The following is a 19,668-nucleotide window of genomic DNA, read 5'->3' as shown; positions in this document are numbered from 1 at the left end:
CATATCCAGTACCATCACTGCATCCCTGAAGCTGGGCCCTACATGTCTGTAATTGCACCACAGCACCATGGCAATGTGAAAGGTGACATGTAAGTTAAGCATCTTTCAATACATAGGTAACAGCAAGATTCTGGACATCACATTGAAAGATCACTTCGCCAATGAGGAAGTATGGCAGAAGACTAGTTTAAGGACCTCCCAAGTTCAGATCACCATGTTAGCCAGAGTGAAAAAGAAATTGTGATGAACTAGGGATACAGTCTGGCTGTCCATTGACTCAAATGGAACTGAAGTAATTAAATCTAGGTAAGTCAGTCTAAGAATGAGGAGCGGTGAACTTTAAAATGAATGTTAGTGTCACTTTGCCATGAAATTACTTAAAAGCAAAAACTAATTTTTGTTGCAGTTGAGAAAAGATTAAATTTATGTAATGTTTTATTATAAACTGCATGATTTTATTTCTGATTCTGTTAACAGGCTCACATGATATTGAGAGCACGGTTCTGCCATCACCTTCCTGGTAAACCATTTGGATTAGAAGCTCAATATAAGTAAGTGATAACCCCTGGATCATCAGCATTGCATGGCGTCTCACGTTCTTTAATCCAAAAATATGTTCATGCACATGGACAACAGTGGTCATGTTTACTACCCATCCTCATTGCCCTTACGAAGGTGGTAGTGAGTCATGACCTTGAGTTATGTATGTATATGTGGCATAGGTACATCCGCAGTACCACTTGGTGGCTCCAGCTTTCTATCAAAATGATAGTAAAGGAATGGTAGCATAAGTTGTCACATGATAGACAGCGCAGTTAAAATACCGTTTAGCGCATTTCCCTCCTTGCTCAGTCGTTTGAATATAGGAGTTGAATAGAATAGGATAGAATCCCTACAGTGTAGAAACAGGCCCTTCCGCCCAAAAAGTCCACGCTGCACCTCGGACCATCCCACCCAGACCCTAAATACTATGGGCAATTTAGCATGGCCAATCCCCCTAACCTGCACATCTTTTGGACTGGGAGGAAACCGGAGCACCCGGAGGAAACCCATGCAGACACGGGGAGAATGTGCAAACTCCACACAGACAGTCACCCGAGGCTGGAATTGAACCCGGGTCCCTGGCACTGAGGCAATGGAGCTAACCACTGTGTCACCATGCTGCCCCTTAAGAATCTACCCAAGAAGCTATGTCTCAGCTAATAAAGGAAAGTTCCCATTTCCCTTGTTAACTGCCAACTTCTGTACCTGTTCGGGGATTTGTGGACATACATTTCCATTGTCTATTATGAACTAACGTAGGAACATGCTGTTCAATTCAGCTGCAGTAGTGATATTTTCCATTAACAGGGTGTAGCTATAAGGTCAAAAATATTTTCTGACAACCCCACAATTGAGCACTTTATGAGTTGGCAAAATTACGATCTCGAGGGAAGTGTATTCATTAAATTGATGATGGGGATGCAGGCTCCAGTCCAAGTCGGGACCTTCATCCTTGGGTCTTGGTTTCCTGATGAGGTAATATGTGAAGGTGTTCAATTTTTTTTTTTTCAAAATTTTCTAGATTCAGGTAAGATTCCACTGGACTGAGAAGTAGCAAAAAAATAACCCGTGTGTATATATATTCAAGATTGGGGGGGGGGGGGGTGGTGGGAAGCACAAAACAGGAAACAGCCAATTAATTTATCTGTTGTGGGGAAACTGTTATAATTGGTCATTGAAGAGATTGTAGCTGCCTACGTAGTAGAAAAACTCGGGCTAATTGGGAAGAGTCAGCATTGTCTTTGTCGTCATGTTTAGAAATTGTCTAATCAATTTATTAGGTGTCTTTTTAAAGATGAACATATATTGTGTTTTACAGGCTCTCCTTCATTAGTTCTGTGCTTAGCTCTACAGAAGGGGTTTGATAAGAGTACTGCAGGTGTCTGTGCTGAACTCCACATTTTGCAGTTTTCATCAAAGCCTTAGATAAGAGGAGTGAAGGCATGTTAAAGTCACAGGTGACACCAAAATAGAAATGAAAGTACGATGTGAGGAAGACGTACATTGCAGACGGATAATAGATCTGTTGAAAGTGTGAGCATATGTCTGGCAGATGGAGTATAGTGTGAGAAATGTCATGTTCATTTTGGCAGGAAGAAAACCAGAAAAGTTTGTTTTTAATTGAGGACAACTAATGAATTCAGAAGTGTGAAGGGATTTAGATGTTCTACTGCATGAGTCTCAAAATGTTAGTATTGCAGGTCCAGCACATAATCAAGAAGGCTAATGAAATGGCAACATTAAATGTCAGAGGAACTGAACATAACTTGGGATCAGAGCTAATGGGAACTGCAGATGCTGGAGAATCCGAGATAACAAAGTGTGGAGCTGGATGAACATAGCAGGCCAAGCAGCATCTTAGGAGCACAAAAGCTGAGGTTTCGGGTCTAGACCCTTCCCCATCTCCCTTTTCTGATGAAGGGTCTAGGCCCGAAACGTCAGCTTTTGTGCTCCTGAGATGCTGCTTAGCCTGCTGTGTTCATCCAGCTCCACGCTTCGTTATAAAACGTGGGATGTTGTGCTACACCATTGTAGAGCATTGGTAAGACCACATTTCAAAATACTATGCTTAGTTTTGCTCGCTTTCTTTAAACAAGCAAATGTTTTGGAGATGATTTACTTGATTGATACCAGGAATGAGCATGTTTCCTTGACAAAAGATTGGACAGGCAGGGTGTGTTTTTTACTGGAATTTAGTAGAGTGTGGGTGACTTGATTTAAGTATACAAAATCCTAAATCTACTTGACAAAGTAGATATGGGAAGAATGTTTGTTTATTCTTGTGGGTCAGGCCAGGACATGAGGACATGGTTTAAAAATTGAAGTTAATTTCTTTTCCTCTGAGGATTGTGCAGCTTTGCATCCCTTTATACCAAGATGGTTGTGGTAAGGTGATTGAATGAATGTTTTTAAGACAGCGGTGGAGGGATTCTTGTTAGGTTGTGGAATCAGGAGTTATTGGAAGTGGACAAATTTTAAGCAGAAACAAATCGGGCATGGTCTTATTGATTTAGCCAAGTAGGTTTGAGGTTCAGTGATCTACTAAGTTTGCATTGTTCCCAGAACAAGTGTTTGCAGCGTTTCATATTTGTCAGGTTTTGTCAATCAAGGAACATTCTCTTTAATCCCACTCCTGCCTCTAACCAGTTATTCACCCATATTACCCAGTTATCTAATATAACCAATACCTATAGGTAATGTTCACCAAACTTGGATCAACGTTCCTCAGACCACAGATACTGGTTGACATACTGTGTATTTTTAGAATTTTCTTTTCTTTTCAATCCATGTACATGTCCAAGTATCTTTCGAGTGACTTCTTCAATAAATTCAGCAGTTCGTTCGGATATAAATTCCATGTCTTGGCTCAGTTGAAATACATGACAGATTTCAGTAAGTTTCCCCAATTCATTTTAAAGTCTTAAATAGCAACATGACTTGGAAATTTCTACCTTTTTTAAAAATTTTTTTTAAGTACACAAATGATTGCTTAAACCATTTTTAGCAGAATGTATGAAAATAGAATTGTGCAAGACACCCCCTCTGATAAAGAAAATGAGACCACTATACAATTCATGCTGAAAGTGCAATCACCTTTTCAGAGTATTTTTACAGCGTTTAAATTTGATGTGCTACTTTGTTATTTTCCAGAAATTTGATGGATCTTCTGAAACAAACAGCTGTTCAGGGGGAGAGTAACTCTGTCCTCATTGTTGGTCCCCGAGGAGTAGGAAAGACAATGGTTTGTATTGTTTATGTAACTTTATCTCTTGCCTAACTCTTGAGGGAAATTGCAATATCAAGTTTCCAGATGGTTTGGTCTCACAATGATACATTAGTAGTTGTAGTAATGGAACAGTACAGCCTTTAGTGACATTCAAGTGTAATAGCAACTGCAAGATAGACCAGTGCAAAACCATGGGACAAAAAATATATTCTCTTCTCCGTTGAAGAGGAAATATTTGAGTGGTACTGAATTTGAAAACTTGAATAAAACTAACTAGGTAGGACTGGAGGAAATACCAGAAACAGGCAGTGATTAATGCTTATGAATTTATGGACGACGATTAGAACTTTTCTAATGTTTGGGAGCCACCAGTCAGGGACAACAGGGAAGTTGGAGTAATTGGAAATCCTATATAATAATAGGATGTAAGAGGTAGAGTTTCAAATAGGCTTATGTTTACATAGAGTGCAGGATATGACACAACAAGGAAAGCTTTGCAATAACAGTCTGCAGATCGTTTTGAGGATGAGCATCTTAGAGCAAGATGGGCAGAGTATAGGGTGGAATTGACATTTGTTTCATTGCAACCAGATGGAGAGGATCTAAAGTAGTGGGCTTCGCTTGGAGATTTTTAGGTTGTTATTACTTAAGAAGTAGAAGCAGGAGTCAGTAATTCAGCTCTTTGAGCCTGCTGCACTATGTAATATGATCATTACTGATCTCTTCTCCATCTCAATGTCTGTCTTTTTCCTACCTCCTCCCATTCTCTTTTTAATACAGAACTAATTAAAATCTCTCTACATTCTGGCATACTTGGAACTCTAGGGTAGTGAATTCCACAGATTCAGTCTTTTTTGAGAGAAATGATTCTTCCTTCTCTCTGCTTTAAATCTGCCAGTCTAGCCTAAAACTGTGACCTCGCACTTCTAGATTGCCTCACAAAGAGAAATGAGTGCTCTACATCTACTTTCAGTTCTTATAGCATCTTGTATACCTCAGATCTCGTTCTTCTAAACTTGAGTACAGGCCTGAGATATTCAGCCTAAACAGATGACCCAAGCCTTTCATCCCTGGAATTAAACTAGTGAAGCTTCTCTGAAGTGCTTCCAATGCAATTACATCCTTCCTCAAGGAAGGGAAGCGAAACTGTACACAGTACTTCAGATGTGCCTTGTAGCTTTACAGTAAATTTTTTGCCTACTTTTCTACTCCATTCCTTTAGCAATAAGTGGCAAAATTCCATTTGCCCTCCTCATTACCTGCATAGCCGCTTTTCTGATTCATGCAAGAGGACACCCAGATCCCTCTGCACCAAAGCACTAAGGCTTCTCTCCACTTAGATAATAAGTTGCCTTTTTATTCTCCTGACCAAAATTGATAACCCCACACTTATCCATGCTAAACTGTCTCTCCCAAATTTTGGCTATTTACCTAACTCAACTCATCCATTCCATTTGTAAATCTCCTTTATTTGTTCATTTTACATTACCTTGCCTCTTATTTTAGTGCCATCTGCAAATTTGGCAAAGGTATTTTCTATCTGTGCATCTGTCATTAATGTAGATTGCGAGTAGTTAGGGCCTGAGGACTGAGTTGTGTGATACCCTAGCAAAACCACTCATGCTGACTCTGGCTTCTGTTAGTTAGCAAATTCTCCAACCAAGCTAACCCCAGATGTTCTTGTGTGCTAAGCTTTTGTGCAGCACTTTATCAAATACCTCCTGGAAGTCCAGATATACTAAAGCGACAGGACCCCCATTATCTATGTTGCTTGTTACAACTTTGAATAAAATATTAGCAGTTTAGTTGAACACAATTTTTGCCTTCCATAAAATCATACTGGTTCTGTTTTTTTGACTTTCCAAATGTCCTGTTCCTACTTCCTTATTAATTGTTTCCAACTATTTCCCAATGATTGATGTTAAACTAGCTAGTTTCCTACTTTCAGCCACCCTTCCTTTTTATTTTGAATATAGACTTTCTAGTCGATTTGGAAAATAAGCTAATGTAACCTTTCCTGAATCCAGCAAGTTTGGAATATTACAACCAATGTATCCACTACCTCTGTTGCCACTTCCTTTAAGACCTTAAGATGTAGTTCGAGGGACTTGACTGCCTTTAATCCCCATGGCTTGAGCACATTCTTCACTCTGTTTAGCCTTGTCCATTTTTTTTTTCATTTTTTTTCATTGTTTTATATTTTGCACTAATTTTCTTCCTTAATGAACCTTTTTGCTGTTTTAACAACTTTTTCAGTAATCCTTAGTTGATTTTTAAAAGTTTCTACGTTTTCCAGTCTGCCACTGACCTTTGCCATATGGTATGTCTTAGTGCTCACCTTTATCTTTAACATAGTAATGGATTTTTAAAATTTGTTTTGCATTCTTCCTGCCAACCACTACCACCACTTCTGCTTCAGTCTTTCTTTGTACAATATATTTCAGTTAGGAAGGGCTGCATATCTTTTTAATGTCTGTCATTGTTCATCAACTGTGCTACCTTTTTTAGTCTTTCTGTCTTCCCAAGAAAATCCTTTACTAAGAGATCCCATTTACTAAGATTAATCCCATATCATCACACAACACTGAATCCAAAATAGTCTGCTCCCTGGCTGGTTCACCAACATATCGCTTCAAAAATCAATCTCTAATACATTCAGTGAACTTTTTTTTTTCCCCTGAGGCTACCCTTGCCAATTTGATTTATCCAGTCTATCCGCATATTAAAAGCGCTCATGATTATTGTCATATCGTTCTTGCAGGCCCTTGGCATTTCTTGATTTGTACTGTGTGCTGCTATGGAACTACTGTCAGGGGACCCATTGATTACTCCCACCAGGGACTTCTTTCCCTTGATATTTCTACCCAGACTAATTTGTGTCTGTATCTCCAGAGCAATATCACTGCAGCCCTGATCTCTGTGCAGTATCTCACTGCAGCCCTGATCTCTTCCTTTTACAAACAAAGTTACAGCACTTCCTTTTCTGTCCATCCTTCTACCAATATCTCCGCACACTGCTCTACCTTCTTTTGAACTCTAGGGTGTAATCCACCTGGTCCGGCTGATTTCTTTTTATCACTTTCAGACGTCTCTGATTCCTTGGCACCTTCTCCTTAGTGATGGCCATTACATTCACCTTTGCCCTGAATCTCCTTGAAGTTCTGCACTGTTGCTGGTGTCTTTCACTGTGAAGCTGATGTAAGCTACCTGTTCAGTTCTTCTGCCATTTCTTTGTTCCCTGTTGCTAGTTCTCCAAACTCATTTTCTAGTGCCCACTCTTGCCTCTCTGACCTTTCTAGATATCGGAAAGATCTCTTGCAATCTTCTTTTTATGTTATTGCTTTAACCTAATCTTCACCCCATCCCTATTTGTGTGTTTTTTAGTTACCTTCTGCTGGCTTTTAAAGGATTCCCAAACCTCTGGCTTCCCACTAAGCTTCGCTTCACTTCTCTTCACTTTTGCATTTATGATGTCCCTGACTTGCCATGGTTCTCTCATCCTCCCCGTAGTGTACTGCTGCTTCCATGGGATTAATTTCTGCTGTATCCCCTAAATTACCCACAGAATTTCTTGCCATTGTTGCTCCACCATCCTCACTGCTAGGCTCCTCATTCAAAAAACTCTGGACACCTCTTCCCTCATGTGTTTGTAATTACTTTTACTCAGTTGTGATACCATTACATCAATTCCAGCTTCTCCCACTCAAACTGCATGGTGAATTGTTCCATATGATGGTCACTGTCCCCTGAGGGTTCCTTCACCCTTAAGCTCCCTCATCAAGTTTACCTCGTTATACATCACCAAATCCAGAATTGCCTGTTCCCTTGTGAGCTCTACCACAAACTGCTCCATTTTAAAAAAAAATCTTGTAGACATTCCACAATTTCCTTTTCTTGATATCCTCTACCAACGACCAACCTGATTTTTTTTTTTGTCTCTATCAACCTGCCTACTGACAACACTGAAATGAATTAGTTTAAAAAAAAATCTCTGCTGGATATTAAACATAGAAGCAAGACCTTTGCTTGTCTACTGTCTTTGAATGGCTGGCCTTAGGGCATGTTTGTGACTTGGAAAGAATCTCAGTCTGAATGGCAGTGACAGAAACATGCAGGACATTCAAAAAATTGTTACCATGAGTTAATTTGAAAACTACTTTAATGTGTAGAATGATCTTTTCTTTTTATTTTCCATTCTTGTGTGTCAAGGCAATAATTGTGTTTGGTTAGACCACTAGTTAAAAGGTGTGACTTTACTTGTAAGTTTTCTTTTTCTTATGTTTTGAGGACTGTTTTGTTGCATTTGCTTGTGTTTTTTTTTTAAGAATTGGACATGTGTATTGCTGTATGGATTGATTTAACCGAATTAATATACTATTCAGATTAACATTTGAAATTATGCAATCAATTCAGTAAATTAACCTTTTAATGAAAAGTGCAAACTTCATTCTGTAGTTGGTGGAAGATTCGTTCGAATTGATAGTCATATGCCAGTTTTTTAAAAATGGTCTTATTGTAATTGCTGCAGGGCACTTTTAACTTCTTTTCCTAATAGAATATACTTGACAAAATTTAATAATTTCTGTCTTTCATGTTTGTCAAACTGTTTTAATTGGTGGGCACTTAAATTAAAGGCTATTATTTGCTCCTAAAATCAGGAACAGAGAATTTGGTGTTGATATTAACTCATTGTCATCATCCTAGCTGATGTTACTGGACATGTCTATATGGATTTCAGCAAGATGTTCAACAAGGTTCCTCATGATAGACTGGTTAGCAAGGTTAGATCCCTTGGAATACAGAGTTCTAGCCATTTGGATATAAACTGGCTCAAAGGTAGAAGACAAGATAGTAATGGAGGGTTGCTTTTCAGTCTGGAGGCCTGTGCCACAAGGACCAGAGCTGAGTCCATAGCTTTTTGTTGCTTTTATTTAATTTATTTAGATGTGAATGTGGGAGGTATGGTTATTAAGATTGTAGATGACACCAAACTAGGAGGTAGTGAACACCAAAGAAGTAAGCCTCCCGAGTACAACGGGATCTTGATCAGATGGGCTGATAGGCTGAGGAGTGGCAGATGGAGTTTAATTTAGATAAATCTGAGGTGTTACATTTTGAAAAAGCAAATCAGGTCAGGATTTATATGATAAGGTCCTGGGGAATATTGTGGAACAGACTCCTTGGAAAACAGGTTTGTAGTTCCTTGAAAGTGGAGTCAAAGGTAGGTAGGATAGTGAAGAAGGCATATCGTATGCATATCATTATTGGTCGGTGTATTGAATATAGAAGTTGGGAGGTCATGTGGCTGTACAGGTCATTGGTTATGTCACTTTTGGAATACTGCATGCAATTCTGGTCTCTCTGCTCTAGGAAGAATGTTATGAAACTTGAGAGGGTGCAGAAAAGATTTACAAGGATGTTGCCAGGGCTGAAGGGTTTGCGCTACAGCGAGAGGCTGAATAGGTTGGGGCAGTTTTCCCTAAAGTGTTGGAGGCTGAGGGGTGACCCCTTGCAGAGACTTCTAAAATTATGGGGGGCATGGATAGGGCAAAAGCACAAGATCTTCTTTTCCCTGGGGTGGGGGAGTTCAAACCTAGGGGACATAGGTTTAAGGTGGGGGGGGTTGGGGGGAGAGATAAAAGGGACCTAAGGGGCAACATTTCATGTAGAAGGTGGTACCATGTATGGAATGAGGTGCTGGAGGAAGTGGTGGAGGCTGGTACAATTACAATATGTAAAAGGTATCTGGATGGGTATATGACTAGGAAAGGTTAGAGGGATGTGGGCCAAATGCTGGAAAATGGGACTAGATTAATTTAGGATATCTGGCCAGCACGGATGAGTTAGACTGGAGGGTCTGTTTCAGTGTTGTACATCTGTGACTCTGATTATATGTCCAGTGAGGCCAAAACAGAAATATTGTTTGCAGTTCTGGTCACCACATTGCAGGAAGGAAGTAATTGTTCTGGAGAAAGTACAGAAAAGATTTACTAGACTGTTGTCGAGGCTGGGGAATTATATTGTTAAGGAGAGATTGAATAGGTTGAGGTTGTTTTCCTTGGAGCAGAGAAGGTTTGGGGGTGCAATCAAGGTGTACAAAATTGAGGGGTAAAGAAAAAGAATGAGAATAGATAGAATCTGATCCCTTGGTAGAGCTCAAAAACCAAAGGTCATATGTTAAAGCTAAGTGGCAGAAGGATTAAACATGAGTAAAAACTTCTTTGACACAGGGTGGTGGGTGTCTGGAATGCACTGCCTAAGTTGGAGGTGGAGGCAGAGGCTGAGACCCTAAATCTTACTTTTTTTTTAAAAAAAGAAAAAAGAATCTGGATCTGCACCTCCAGTGTTGTAAGATACAGGAAGATAGGATTAGAAAAGGCATCTGGGTGTCTGTGGGTCAGCATGGACAAGATGGGCTGAATGGCATTTTTCAAATCATTGAGCCACAGAAGTGATATAGCACAGAAGTCAGATCCCAGATTGAAACCTAGCTTGATACATCATATTTTGTTTTGATTATTAATAGTGATCTGTCTGAAACACCAGCATGCAATATTGCAGACTTTTAACAATAAAATATATTAAGATGAGAGAATGTACCAAACAATCTAGTTATAACATCAATTTAAAAATTTCTAAACCTGCATTAGAAGTGGATGTGAGTTTGCTCGCTGAGCTGGAAGGTTAGTTTTTCAGACGTTTCGTCACCGTTCTAGGTAACATAGAAAGCGGGACATAACGCCAGCACTTCACCGGAGGCTCACTGATGATGTTACCTAGAATGGTGACGAAACGTCTGAAAACTAACCTTCCAGCTCAGTGAGCAAACTCACATCCAGAACCGCAACCTGAGCTACAAATCTTCTCAAAACTCGCTGCATTAGAAGTATAATCACATTAATCCCAAAACACCCATTTATAAATTGAAGCATCAAAACAGATTGTATCGTACCCAGAAACAACACTTGTGCAGTATTAGAGATAATGGGAAGTGCAGATGCTGGAGAATTCCAAGATAAAATGTGAGGCTGGATGAACACAGCAGGCCAAGCAGCATCTCAGGAGCACAAAAGCTGACGTTTCGGGCCTAGACCCTTCATCAGAGAGGGGGATGGGAAGAGGGAACTGGAATAAATAGGGAGGGGGGGGAGGCGGACCGAAGATGGAGAGTAAAGAAGATAGGTGGAGAGAGTATAGGTGGGGAGGTAGGGAGGGGATAGGTCAGTCCAGGGAAGATGGACAGGTCAAGGAGGTGGGATGAGGTTAGTAGGTAGCTGGGGGTGCGGCTTGGGGTGGGAGGAAGGGATGGGTGAGAGGAAGAACCGGTTAGGGAGGCAGAGACAGGTTGGACTGGTTTTGGGATGCAGTGGGTGGGGGGGAAGAGCTGGGCTGGTTGTGCGGTTCAGTGAGGGGAGGGGACGAACTGGGCTGGTTGTGCAGTATTCTCTTGAATCCCTGTCTGTAACAGCTACATGGATTTAATTGACTTTATCCCTTTCTCACTCTTCTCACCCACTTTGTCTGTCTTGCTGTCAGTTCTCATTCACCCAATTTACAGATGTCATTTATTATTCTGTGCTTCTGCCAGGAAAAAAAGAGGAAAAAATAACCTGACTGAATTAGGTTTAGGATATCAACCCAAAATATTGTAGGTATTTTCAAATCAACCTGTTCAGAGATGTTATTGCACACCTCTGGAGCAGGTGGGATTTGAACCCATGTCTTCTGGTTCACGGCAGTGACACTACTGTACCACGAGAGGCCTGAAGTGTTATTTGTATCAGTGCTAAAATAATCATATTAATTGGGACCTGGTACTAATTTATGAGTCTTACATTTGAAAATCTATGACACATGCTTCATTTTTCAGGGGTTAAGTTCACAAAACAAAACTGCCTGTGGACAGAGTTGATGCTTTAAATTTTGATGTTTTTGCTTCAGCTGCTGAAGAGTGTGTTGAATGAACTTATGGAAATGAAATATGTTAAGGAGAATCTTCTACAAGTCCACTTAAATGGTGAGTCACATTTTGTGTGCTGCCTTTTACTAGTGGAACTGAGGAATTTGTGTAAATACTTAAACTGACGTGACTTGTATTGCAGTGAGTACAGATTTGATGAGATGGAGTGTAATTTTCAACATGTTCCTTTAGCATTAAAAAATGGCATCACTGCCTGGATGCCTATGGTAAATACCAAACTACTTTCCTCCCTTTTTTGGTATGTGTGGAAGAGCAAATTGATTTCTAGAATGGGTACCCAATCAACACTGCCAGTTTTACACTCCAGATGAATACAAAAAATGTCCCCCATTGACTGACATTTGGGCTGTACCTTACTGTATCCTCCCAGATCACTTCATATGGAGTGAATCTATGTTGAGATGTGAAAACTTTCAAGATGTACCTTTCTTTATGTTGGAGGGAGAGAAGGGTTGTATATTTTCCTGATTTTTGTTTTAATTGACCCATCTGCTTTGCTGATACAGCTCCAAAGAAAATTACATTTATGTGATAAATTTGTGCAAAAATTACTGATCATTTTGTACTTTGATCTTTAGTTAGCAATGGTGCTAAAACATAGTTTAACTGAGATAAACCAACAAATAATAATCGTAGGTGGTTCTTCTGTTTATATTGGCATTGTGATTTGCATTTGGATGTGGACTGCTTGTGGAATTCATTGCCACGGAGTGCAGTGGACGCCGGGATGTTAGATGCCTTGAAGGCATCTATTGACAAATTCTTGATCTCGGAAGGGATCAAGGGCTACGGGGAGAGTGCAGGGAAGTGGAGTTGAAATGCCCATCAGCCATGATTTAAATGGTGGAGTGGACTTGATGGGCCGAATGACCTTACTTCCACTCCTATGTCTTATGGTCTTATGATGATCCCTGGTTGAACTTTACAACACAAGCCAAATCTCCACACTGTTTAAGTTTCATGACTGACTTGTAACCAATCAAGACTAAGATGCAGCCAAATTCTTTTGTTGAAGTACACTGCAAATTTTGGACCCGGATACATTTCATTTTCATGGCAGGATGAAAACCCACTTGCAGGATAGAAGGTAATCAATAGGTGGCTATTGACAATAAGTGGCTTTTATGAACTGGAGAACAAGAATAGAGGCATAGCTGAATGGTTTAGAACAAACCATTAAAATAATATTGTGGAATTAGGGACTGTGGTGAGAGTCCAATCAAGAGTATATGTATTATGGATATAAGTATAATTTTTATTGATTTATATTAGATGATTCTGTAACTGTACCTGCCTGCCAAGTGCTCCTGGCTAGTCCAGACTTTAAGGAGCACCTGGGAAGCAGGTGCAGTTAAAGAATCACCTAATGTAATCAATAAAAGAGAACTTCTAAGCTACAGACCTTCAAATCATCATGTGCCAGTCCTCCTAATTATTTTGAGGGAATCATTATTGGCTCTACAAAGACAGTGTGCTGAACGTAAAAGTGAATTCTTCAAACAAAGAACAAATCAAGCCCACACCAAGAGTTGGAGAAGACAAAATGATGTAAAGCCAGAGTTGGTAAATATAATTGGTAACTCTTGACCTAATGCATCAGGAGATTCACAAGAATTATTATTCGTGTTGAACAGTTGCTTACCAAAGACTTCAGCAATGTGCAGGGAGCAGTAATTCTGATACTGCTGAGGATGTGGAACCACAGGATAATTTTGGGTATTATATGTGCTCAAAACTAACTCTTTTAAAAAAGGGATTAAAATCAAAAAGTGTGCAAACAATGCAGGGAATTAGGGCAGGTTATGGACACCTCACTAGATGACATGTGAAACACATTCTGAAGGATAAAGCCTTTATTTTCCTGATACCAATAAGCTCAGACTAAACAAATGAAACACTGACATGATTAAGAAACAAAATATAAACATAATGCAGGAGAAACAATTTCTGCAAACACATCAAGGAGAAAGAGGAACAGACTCCTTTTCATGACCAAAGAAAATATGGAAAGTTGATGAAGGGTGGTTAAACCATTTTTTAAAAAAATGGGGAAAAGTACTTTAACAGAAATTATGTACAGAAAGGCAGCAGTTTGAGAAGAAGCAGCTTACATTTTAAATCAACTACATTCTCTGGAATGTTTTCTGGCATGATGTGCTAGGGCATTTTGCAAAAGCTCCGTTGAAGGAATGTCAGATCAGTGTGGTTAAGGGTTTGGTTTAAACGATGGAGTGGATGGGAAATTGGAATTGTTATTTGAGAGATAGAAGACCCCCAATACTTGTTAAGATAGAACAAGAAAGGAGATGCCGAGTCGTGTGCATGAGGGCTTGGAGTTGGCACCAAAATGTTGAATTTGGATATATCATTGTTGAGGAAAAGATACGTTTTGTGGAAATGTTTCATTTTGTGACCATATTGATGAATGCATGGTGAAAGACTTTGACAAAGTGTCTTTATTTGCTTCAGCAATACTCCAATTCTATATGATTAAGTAATTTTGCTTCAGAAACTGCATAGTAAATTATGCCATCTGGAACTTGTTACCTGATTGAGCTTGCTTGTTAAGGTCTTGACCGCTTATTCAACTGGTGTGTCTCGCTCTCACTCTCATGTTCAAATGAACTAACAAGCATAGTGACAACTTGAACCAGACCCTGATGCTCACTCATCCACGCTGACCAGATATCCTAAATTAATCAGTCCCATTTTGTCAGCATATGGCTTAAACTCTTCCTGTTCAAGTACCCATCTAGATGTCTTTTTAAATGTTGCCATAGTAGCAGCCTCCACTTCCTCTAACAGCTCATTCTATACACACACCACCCTCTGCGTGGAAAAGTTGTCCCTTACATCCCTTCTAGTCTTTCCACACTTACCTTAAACCTATCCCTTTCTGGTTTTGGATTCCCCTACCTTAAGGAAAAGTCCTTGGCTATTCACCCTATCCATGCTTCACATGACCTTCTAAACCTTTATAAGGTCACTTCTCAACCTTTGCTCCAGGGAAAATAGCCCAGCCTATTCAGCCACTCCCAATAGCTCAAACCCTCTGACATCTATCTAAATCTTTTCTGAACCCTTTCAAGTTTAAGCACATCGTTCCTATAGCAGGGAGACCAGAATTGGACGCAGTATTCCAAAAGCGACCTAAGCAGCACCCCATGCAACCGCACTATGATGCACTCCTGTAGTCAGTGCACTGACCAATAAAGGCAGGTGCCCCAAACAACGTTGTCGCTACCCTGTCTACCTGTGATTGCATCTTTAGGGAACTATGAACTGACAGCCTAAGATCTCTTTGGGCAGCACTCCCCAGGATCTTACCATTAAGTGTATCAGTCCTGTCCTTACTTGCCTTTCCAAAATGCAACACCTCACATTTACCTAAATAAAACTCCATCTGCCACTCCTCAGCCCATTAGCACATCTGATCAAGGTCATACTTTATCTGCTACGCCACCAATTTTGGTGTCAGTCATTTATACAGTGCAGAAACAGACCCTTCGGTCCAACCAGTTCAAGCTGTCCATAATCCCAAACCCAACATTGACTGGAAATGCTATTACTCTAGTATGTCGGATGGATCAGTTTTTGTCCAATATGTGCGGGAGCGTTTCCTGACACAGTATGTCGAAGGGCCGACAAGAGGGGAGGCCACACTGGATCTGGTACTTGGTAATGAACCAGGCCAGGTGTTTGATTTAGTGGGAGGTGAGCACTTTAGAGAGAGTGACCATAATTCGGTTACGTTTACTTTAGCAATGGAAAGGGATAGGAGCCTGCCACAGGGCAAGAGCTATAGATGGGGGAAGGGCAATTATAATGCAATTAGGCAAGACTTAGGAGGCATAGAATGGGGTAGCAAAATGCAGGGGATGGGGACAGTTGAAATGTGGATCTGGTTTAAGGAACAGATATTGTGCCTCCCTGTCAGGCAGGGAGGAGGAGATAAGGGAACCGTGGTTTACTAAGGAAATTGTATCTCTTGTTAAGCAGAAGAGGGTAGTCTTAAGTGACGTTGAGACGAGATGGTTCAGATGAGGCGATGGAGAGTTACAGATTAGCTCGGAAGGATTTAAAGAGAGTTAAGAAGAGCAGGGAGGGGATGTGAGCAGACATTAGCAGGTCGATTTAAAGGAGAATTCTAAAGCTTTCTATAGGTATGTGAGGAATAAAAGGATGACTAGGGTAGGAATAGGGCCAGTCAAAGACAGAAATGGGAAGTTGTGTGTGTGGACCCTGTGGAGATCCGAGGTGCTAAACAAGTATTTCTCATCTGTTTTCACTGTGGAACAGGAGAATATTGTGGAGGAGAAGACTGAGATATGGGCTATTAGGATTGAGGTTAGTAAGGAGGAGGTGTTGTCAATTCTAGAAAGGTGTGAAGGTAATAAACCCCCTGGGCTGGATGGGATTTTTCCGAGGATTCTCTGGGAAGCTAGGTGGAGCCTTTGGCCTTGATCTTTGAATCCTCATTCTCTGCAGGTTCAGTACCAGAGGGCTGGAGGATTGCAAATGTTGTACCCTTATTCAAGAAGGGCAGTAGAGATGACCCAGGTAATTATAGACCAGTGAGCCTTACGTATGTTGTAGGAAAAGTTTTGGAAAGGATTGTAAGAGATAGGATTTATAATCATCTAGTGAGCAACAATTCGCTCGGAGGTAGTCAACATGGATTCGTCAAGGGCGGGTCATGTCTCACAAACCTCAGTTTTTTGAGAAGGTGACCAAGCATGTGGATGAAGGTAGGGCAGTTGACATGGTATACATGGGCTTCAGTAAAGCCTTTGATTAAGGTTCCACATGGTAGGCTTTTGGAGAAAATGCAGAGGCATGGGATTGAAGGAGATTTAACAGTTTGGATTAGAAACTGGCTGTCTGTAAGAAGGCAACGAGTGGTGGTTGATGGAAAATATTCAGCCTGGAGTCCGGTTACTAGTGGTGTGCCTCAAGGATCTGTTTTGGGACCACTGCTGTTTGTCATTTTTACAAATGACTTGGACGCGGGCATAGGTGGATGCGTTAATAAGTTTCCAGATGACACTAAAGTCGGTGGAGTGGTGGACAGTGTGGAAAAATGTTGTAGGGAGACTTGGATAAACTGCAGAATTGGGCTGAAAGATGGCAAATGGAGTTCAATGCAGATAAATGTGAGGTGCTTCACTTTGGGAAGAATAATAGGAAGGCAGAATACTGGGTCAATGGAAAGATTCTTGATAGTGTGGATGTGCAGAGGGATCTTGGTGACCATGTACATAGATTCCTGAAAGTTGCCACCCAGGTTGATAGTGCTGTTAAGAAGGCTTACAGTGTGTTAGGTTTTATTGGTAGAGGGATTGAGTTCCAGAGCCGTGATGTCATGCTGCAGCTGTACAAAATGCAAGTGCAGCCTCATTTGGAATATTGTGTGCAGTTCTGGTCGCCCCATTACAGGAAGGGTGTGGAAGCATTGGAAAAGGTGCAGAGGAGATTTACCAGGATGTTGCCTGGTCTGGAGCGCAGGCCCTATGAAAGGCTGCGAGGGACTTGGGTCTGTTCTCAGTGGAGAGGAGGCTAAGAGGGGATTTAATAGAGACATAACAAGATGATCAGAGGATTAGATGGGGTGGACAGTGAGAGTCAGTTTCCTAGGATGATGACGTCGGCTTGTACGAGGTGGCCTAGCTGCAAATTGAGGGGTGATGGATTTAAGACAGATGTCAGAGGCAGGCTCTGCACTCAGTGGCAGGCAGGACATTTCACACCCTTACCAATGTGGTTAACTCAGCCACATTAGGGACATTTAAACAGTCCTTGGATAAGCATATGGATAATGATGGGATAGTGTAGGGGGATGGGCTTAGATTTAGTTCAGAGGTCGACACAACATTGAGGGCTGAGGGGCCTGTTCTGCGCTGTATTGTTCTATGTTCAAACCCCGCCTGCCTGCATGTGACTCACATCCCTCCAAACATTTTTGATCCTTGTACTTGCCCAAATGTTTTTTAGATGTTGTAACTGTACCTACATCCACCACTTCCTATGGAAGGTCATTCCACACACAAACCACTCTGTTTTTAGAAAAAAAAGTTGCCCCTTGTGTGTTTTTAAATCTTTTTCTCCTCTCACCTTTAAAATATGACCCCAACATTGAAGACCCCAGCATTGAAATCCCCCACCCGAGGAAAAAGGCAGCTGCTGTTTATCTTATCTGTACTGCTCAGAAACAACAGCAGCAGTGCCACAATAAGCTCAACATTTGAGGCACTCAAAGACCCAGAAAAAAGGCTTTTGCAGCCAACTTCTCTCCACAACTCTAGTGACCCTTGGCAACACTGAGTTGCAAAATCCCAACAACCTCTGGTCTGCCCTCGACTGCCATCATCAATGCCTGCAAAAACTCAACCAAGAAACACCAAGACTGGGTTGATAAACAATCAGGAGATCCAAGAACTGATTAGCCGGAAGCATATGGCTTATGAATGTAAAACAGCACCGCACTCCAGAAGAGAAAAGTCAGGCCTCGAGGTAGGCAGAGGTCCAACCACAAACCTGCAACTAACAGCACCTGTGGTGGGTGGAGAAAGCACTGGAGGCCCAATGAATGGCCAACAAGCATGAAATGCATGGTTTCTTATGTGCTGTTATCACCACTTATGGGCCAAACACCCAAGTCCCTACCTGCTGCAGAGCAAGAATGGAATGACTCTTCCTGTCAAAGACACATGTGCAAACTTACTGATCATTCTTCTTATATTTACATCCAAATCATTTATACAAATGAGAAAAAGTAGTGGAACCAGCGCCAATTTATATGCCACACCACTGGTCACAGGCCTATAGGCTGGTGGACAGCTCTCCACTGTCGTCCTTTTGTTTCCTACCATCAAGCCAATTTTGTATTCAAATAGTCTCCCTTCCATGTGATCTAACCTTATTAACCAATCTACTATAGGAAACTTTGTTGAACGCCTTGCTGAAGTCCATGTAGACAAAGTCCACCATTCTGACTTGATCATTCCTCTTTCCTACTACTTCAAAAAACTCAAGTCAGTGAGAGACTATTTCCCACCCACACAATCATTGATTATCTGTAATGAGTCTGCCTTTCCAAATGCATGTAATCCTGTCCCTTAGAATCCCCTCGAACAACTTTCCCACCATCTGACTCACCAGTTTATAGCTCCCTGGCTTTGTCTTAACACCTTTTCTTAAATAATGGCAACATATTATCCCCTCTCTGGTGTTCTGGCACCTCAGCCATAACTATTGATGCAGATATCTCGGAATGGGGCCCAGCAATTCCTTCCCTAACTTCCCACAAAGTTCTGAGATATATCTGGTCTGGTCCTGCGGATTTGATGCACAGAGAGATCTGGGTGTTCAGGTCCATTGTACCCTGAAGATGGCAACGCAGATGGATAGAGTGGTCAAGAAGGCATACGGCATGCTGTCATTCATGGGACGGGGTATTGAGTACAAGAGTCGGCAGGTCATGTTACAGTTTTTTATAGGACTTTGGTTCGACCACATTTGGAATACTGCGTACAGTTCTGGTCGCCACATTACCTAAACGATCTGAATGCTTTGGAGAGGGTGCAGAGGAGGCTCACTCGGATGTTACCTGGTATGGAGGGTGCTAGCTATGAAGAGGGGTTGAGTAGCTTAGGATTATTTACATTAGAAAGATGGAGGTTGAGGGGGAATCTGATTTGAGGTCTACAAAATCATGACAGGTATAGACAGGGTGGATAGCAAGAAGCTATTTCCCAGAGTGGGGGACTGAATTACTAGGGGGTCACAATTTCAAGGTGAGAGGGGAAAAGTTTCAGGAAGATATGCATGGAAAGTTCTTTCTGCAGAGGGTGGTGGGTATCTGGAGCGCGTTGCCAGCAGAGGTGGTAGAGGCAGGCACGATAGCGTCATTCAAGATGTA

General features: G+C 41.2%; 1 protein-coding gene across 1 annotated transcript in view; it reads left to right on the top strand.

Moving 5' to 3' along the window:
* Positions 1-19,668, top strand: part of orc4 (origin recognition complex, subunit 4) — a 79,766-nt gene that overhangs the window by 19,672 nt on the left and 40,426 nt on the right. The window contains exons 4-6 of the mRNA XM_048535079.2: positions 478-551; positions 3,694-3,784; positions 11,711-11,786. Of these exons, the coding sequence (XP_048391036.1) occupies positions 478-551; positions 3,694-3,784; positions 11,711-11,786 (241 nt within the window). The remainder of the gene's footprint in view (positions 1-477; positions 552-3,693; positions 3,785-11,710; positions 11,787-19,668) is intronic.

The sequence above is a fragment of the Stegostoma tigrinum genome, chromosome 7 (assembly GCF_030684315.1).
Source record: "Stegostoma tigrinum isolate sSteTig4 chromosome 7, sSteTig4.hap1, whole genome shotgun sequence".
NCBI lineage: Eukaryota > Metazoa > Chordata > Chondrichthyes > Orectolobiformes > Stegostomatidae > Stegostoma > Stegostoma tigrinum.
The sequence above is the reverse complement of the archived record's forward strand: the minus strand, read 5'-3'. Positions and strand labels throughout refer to the sequence as shown.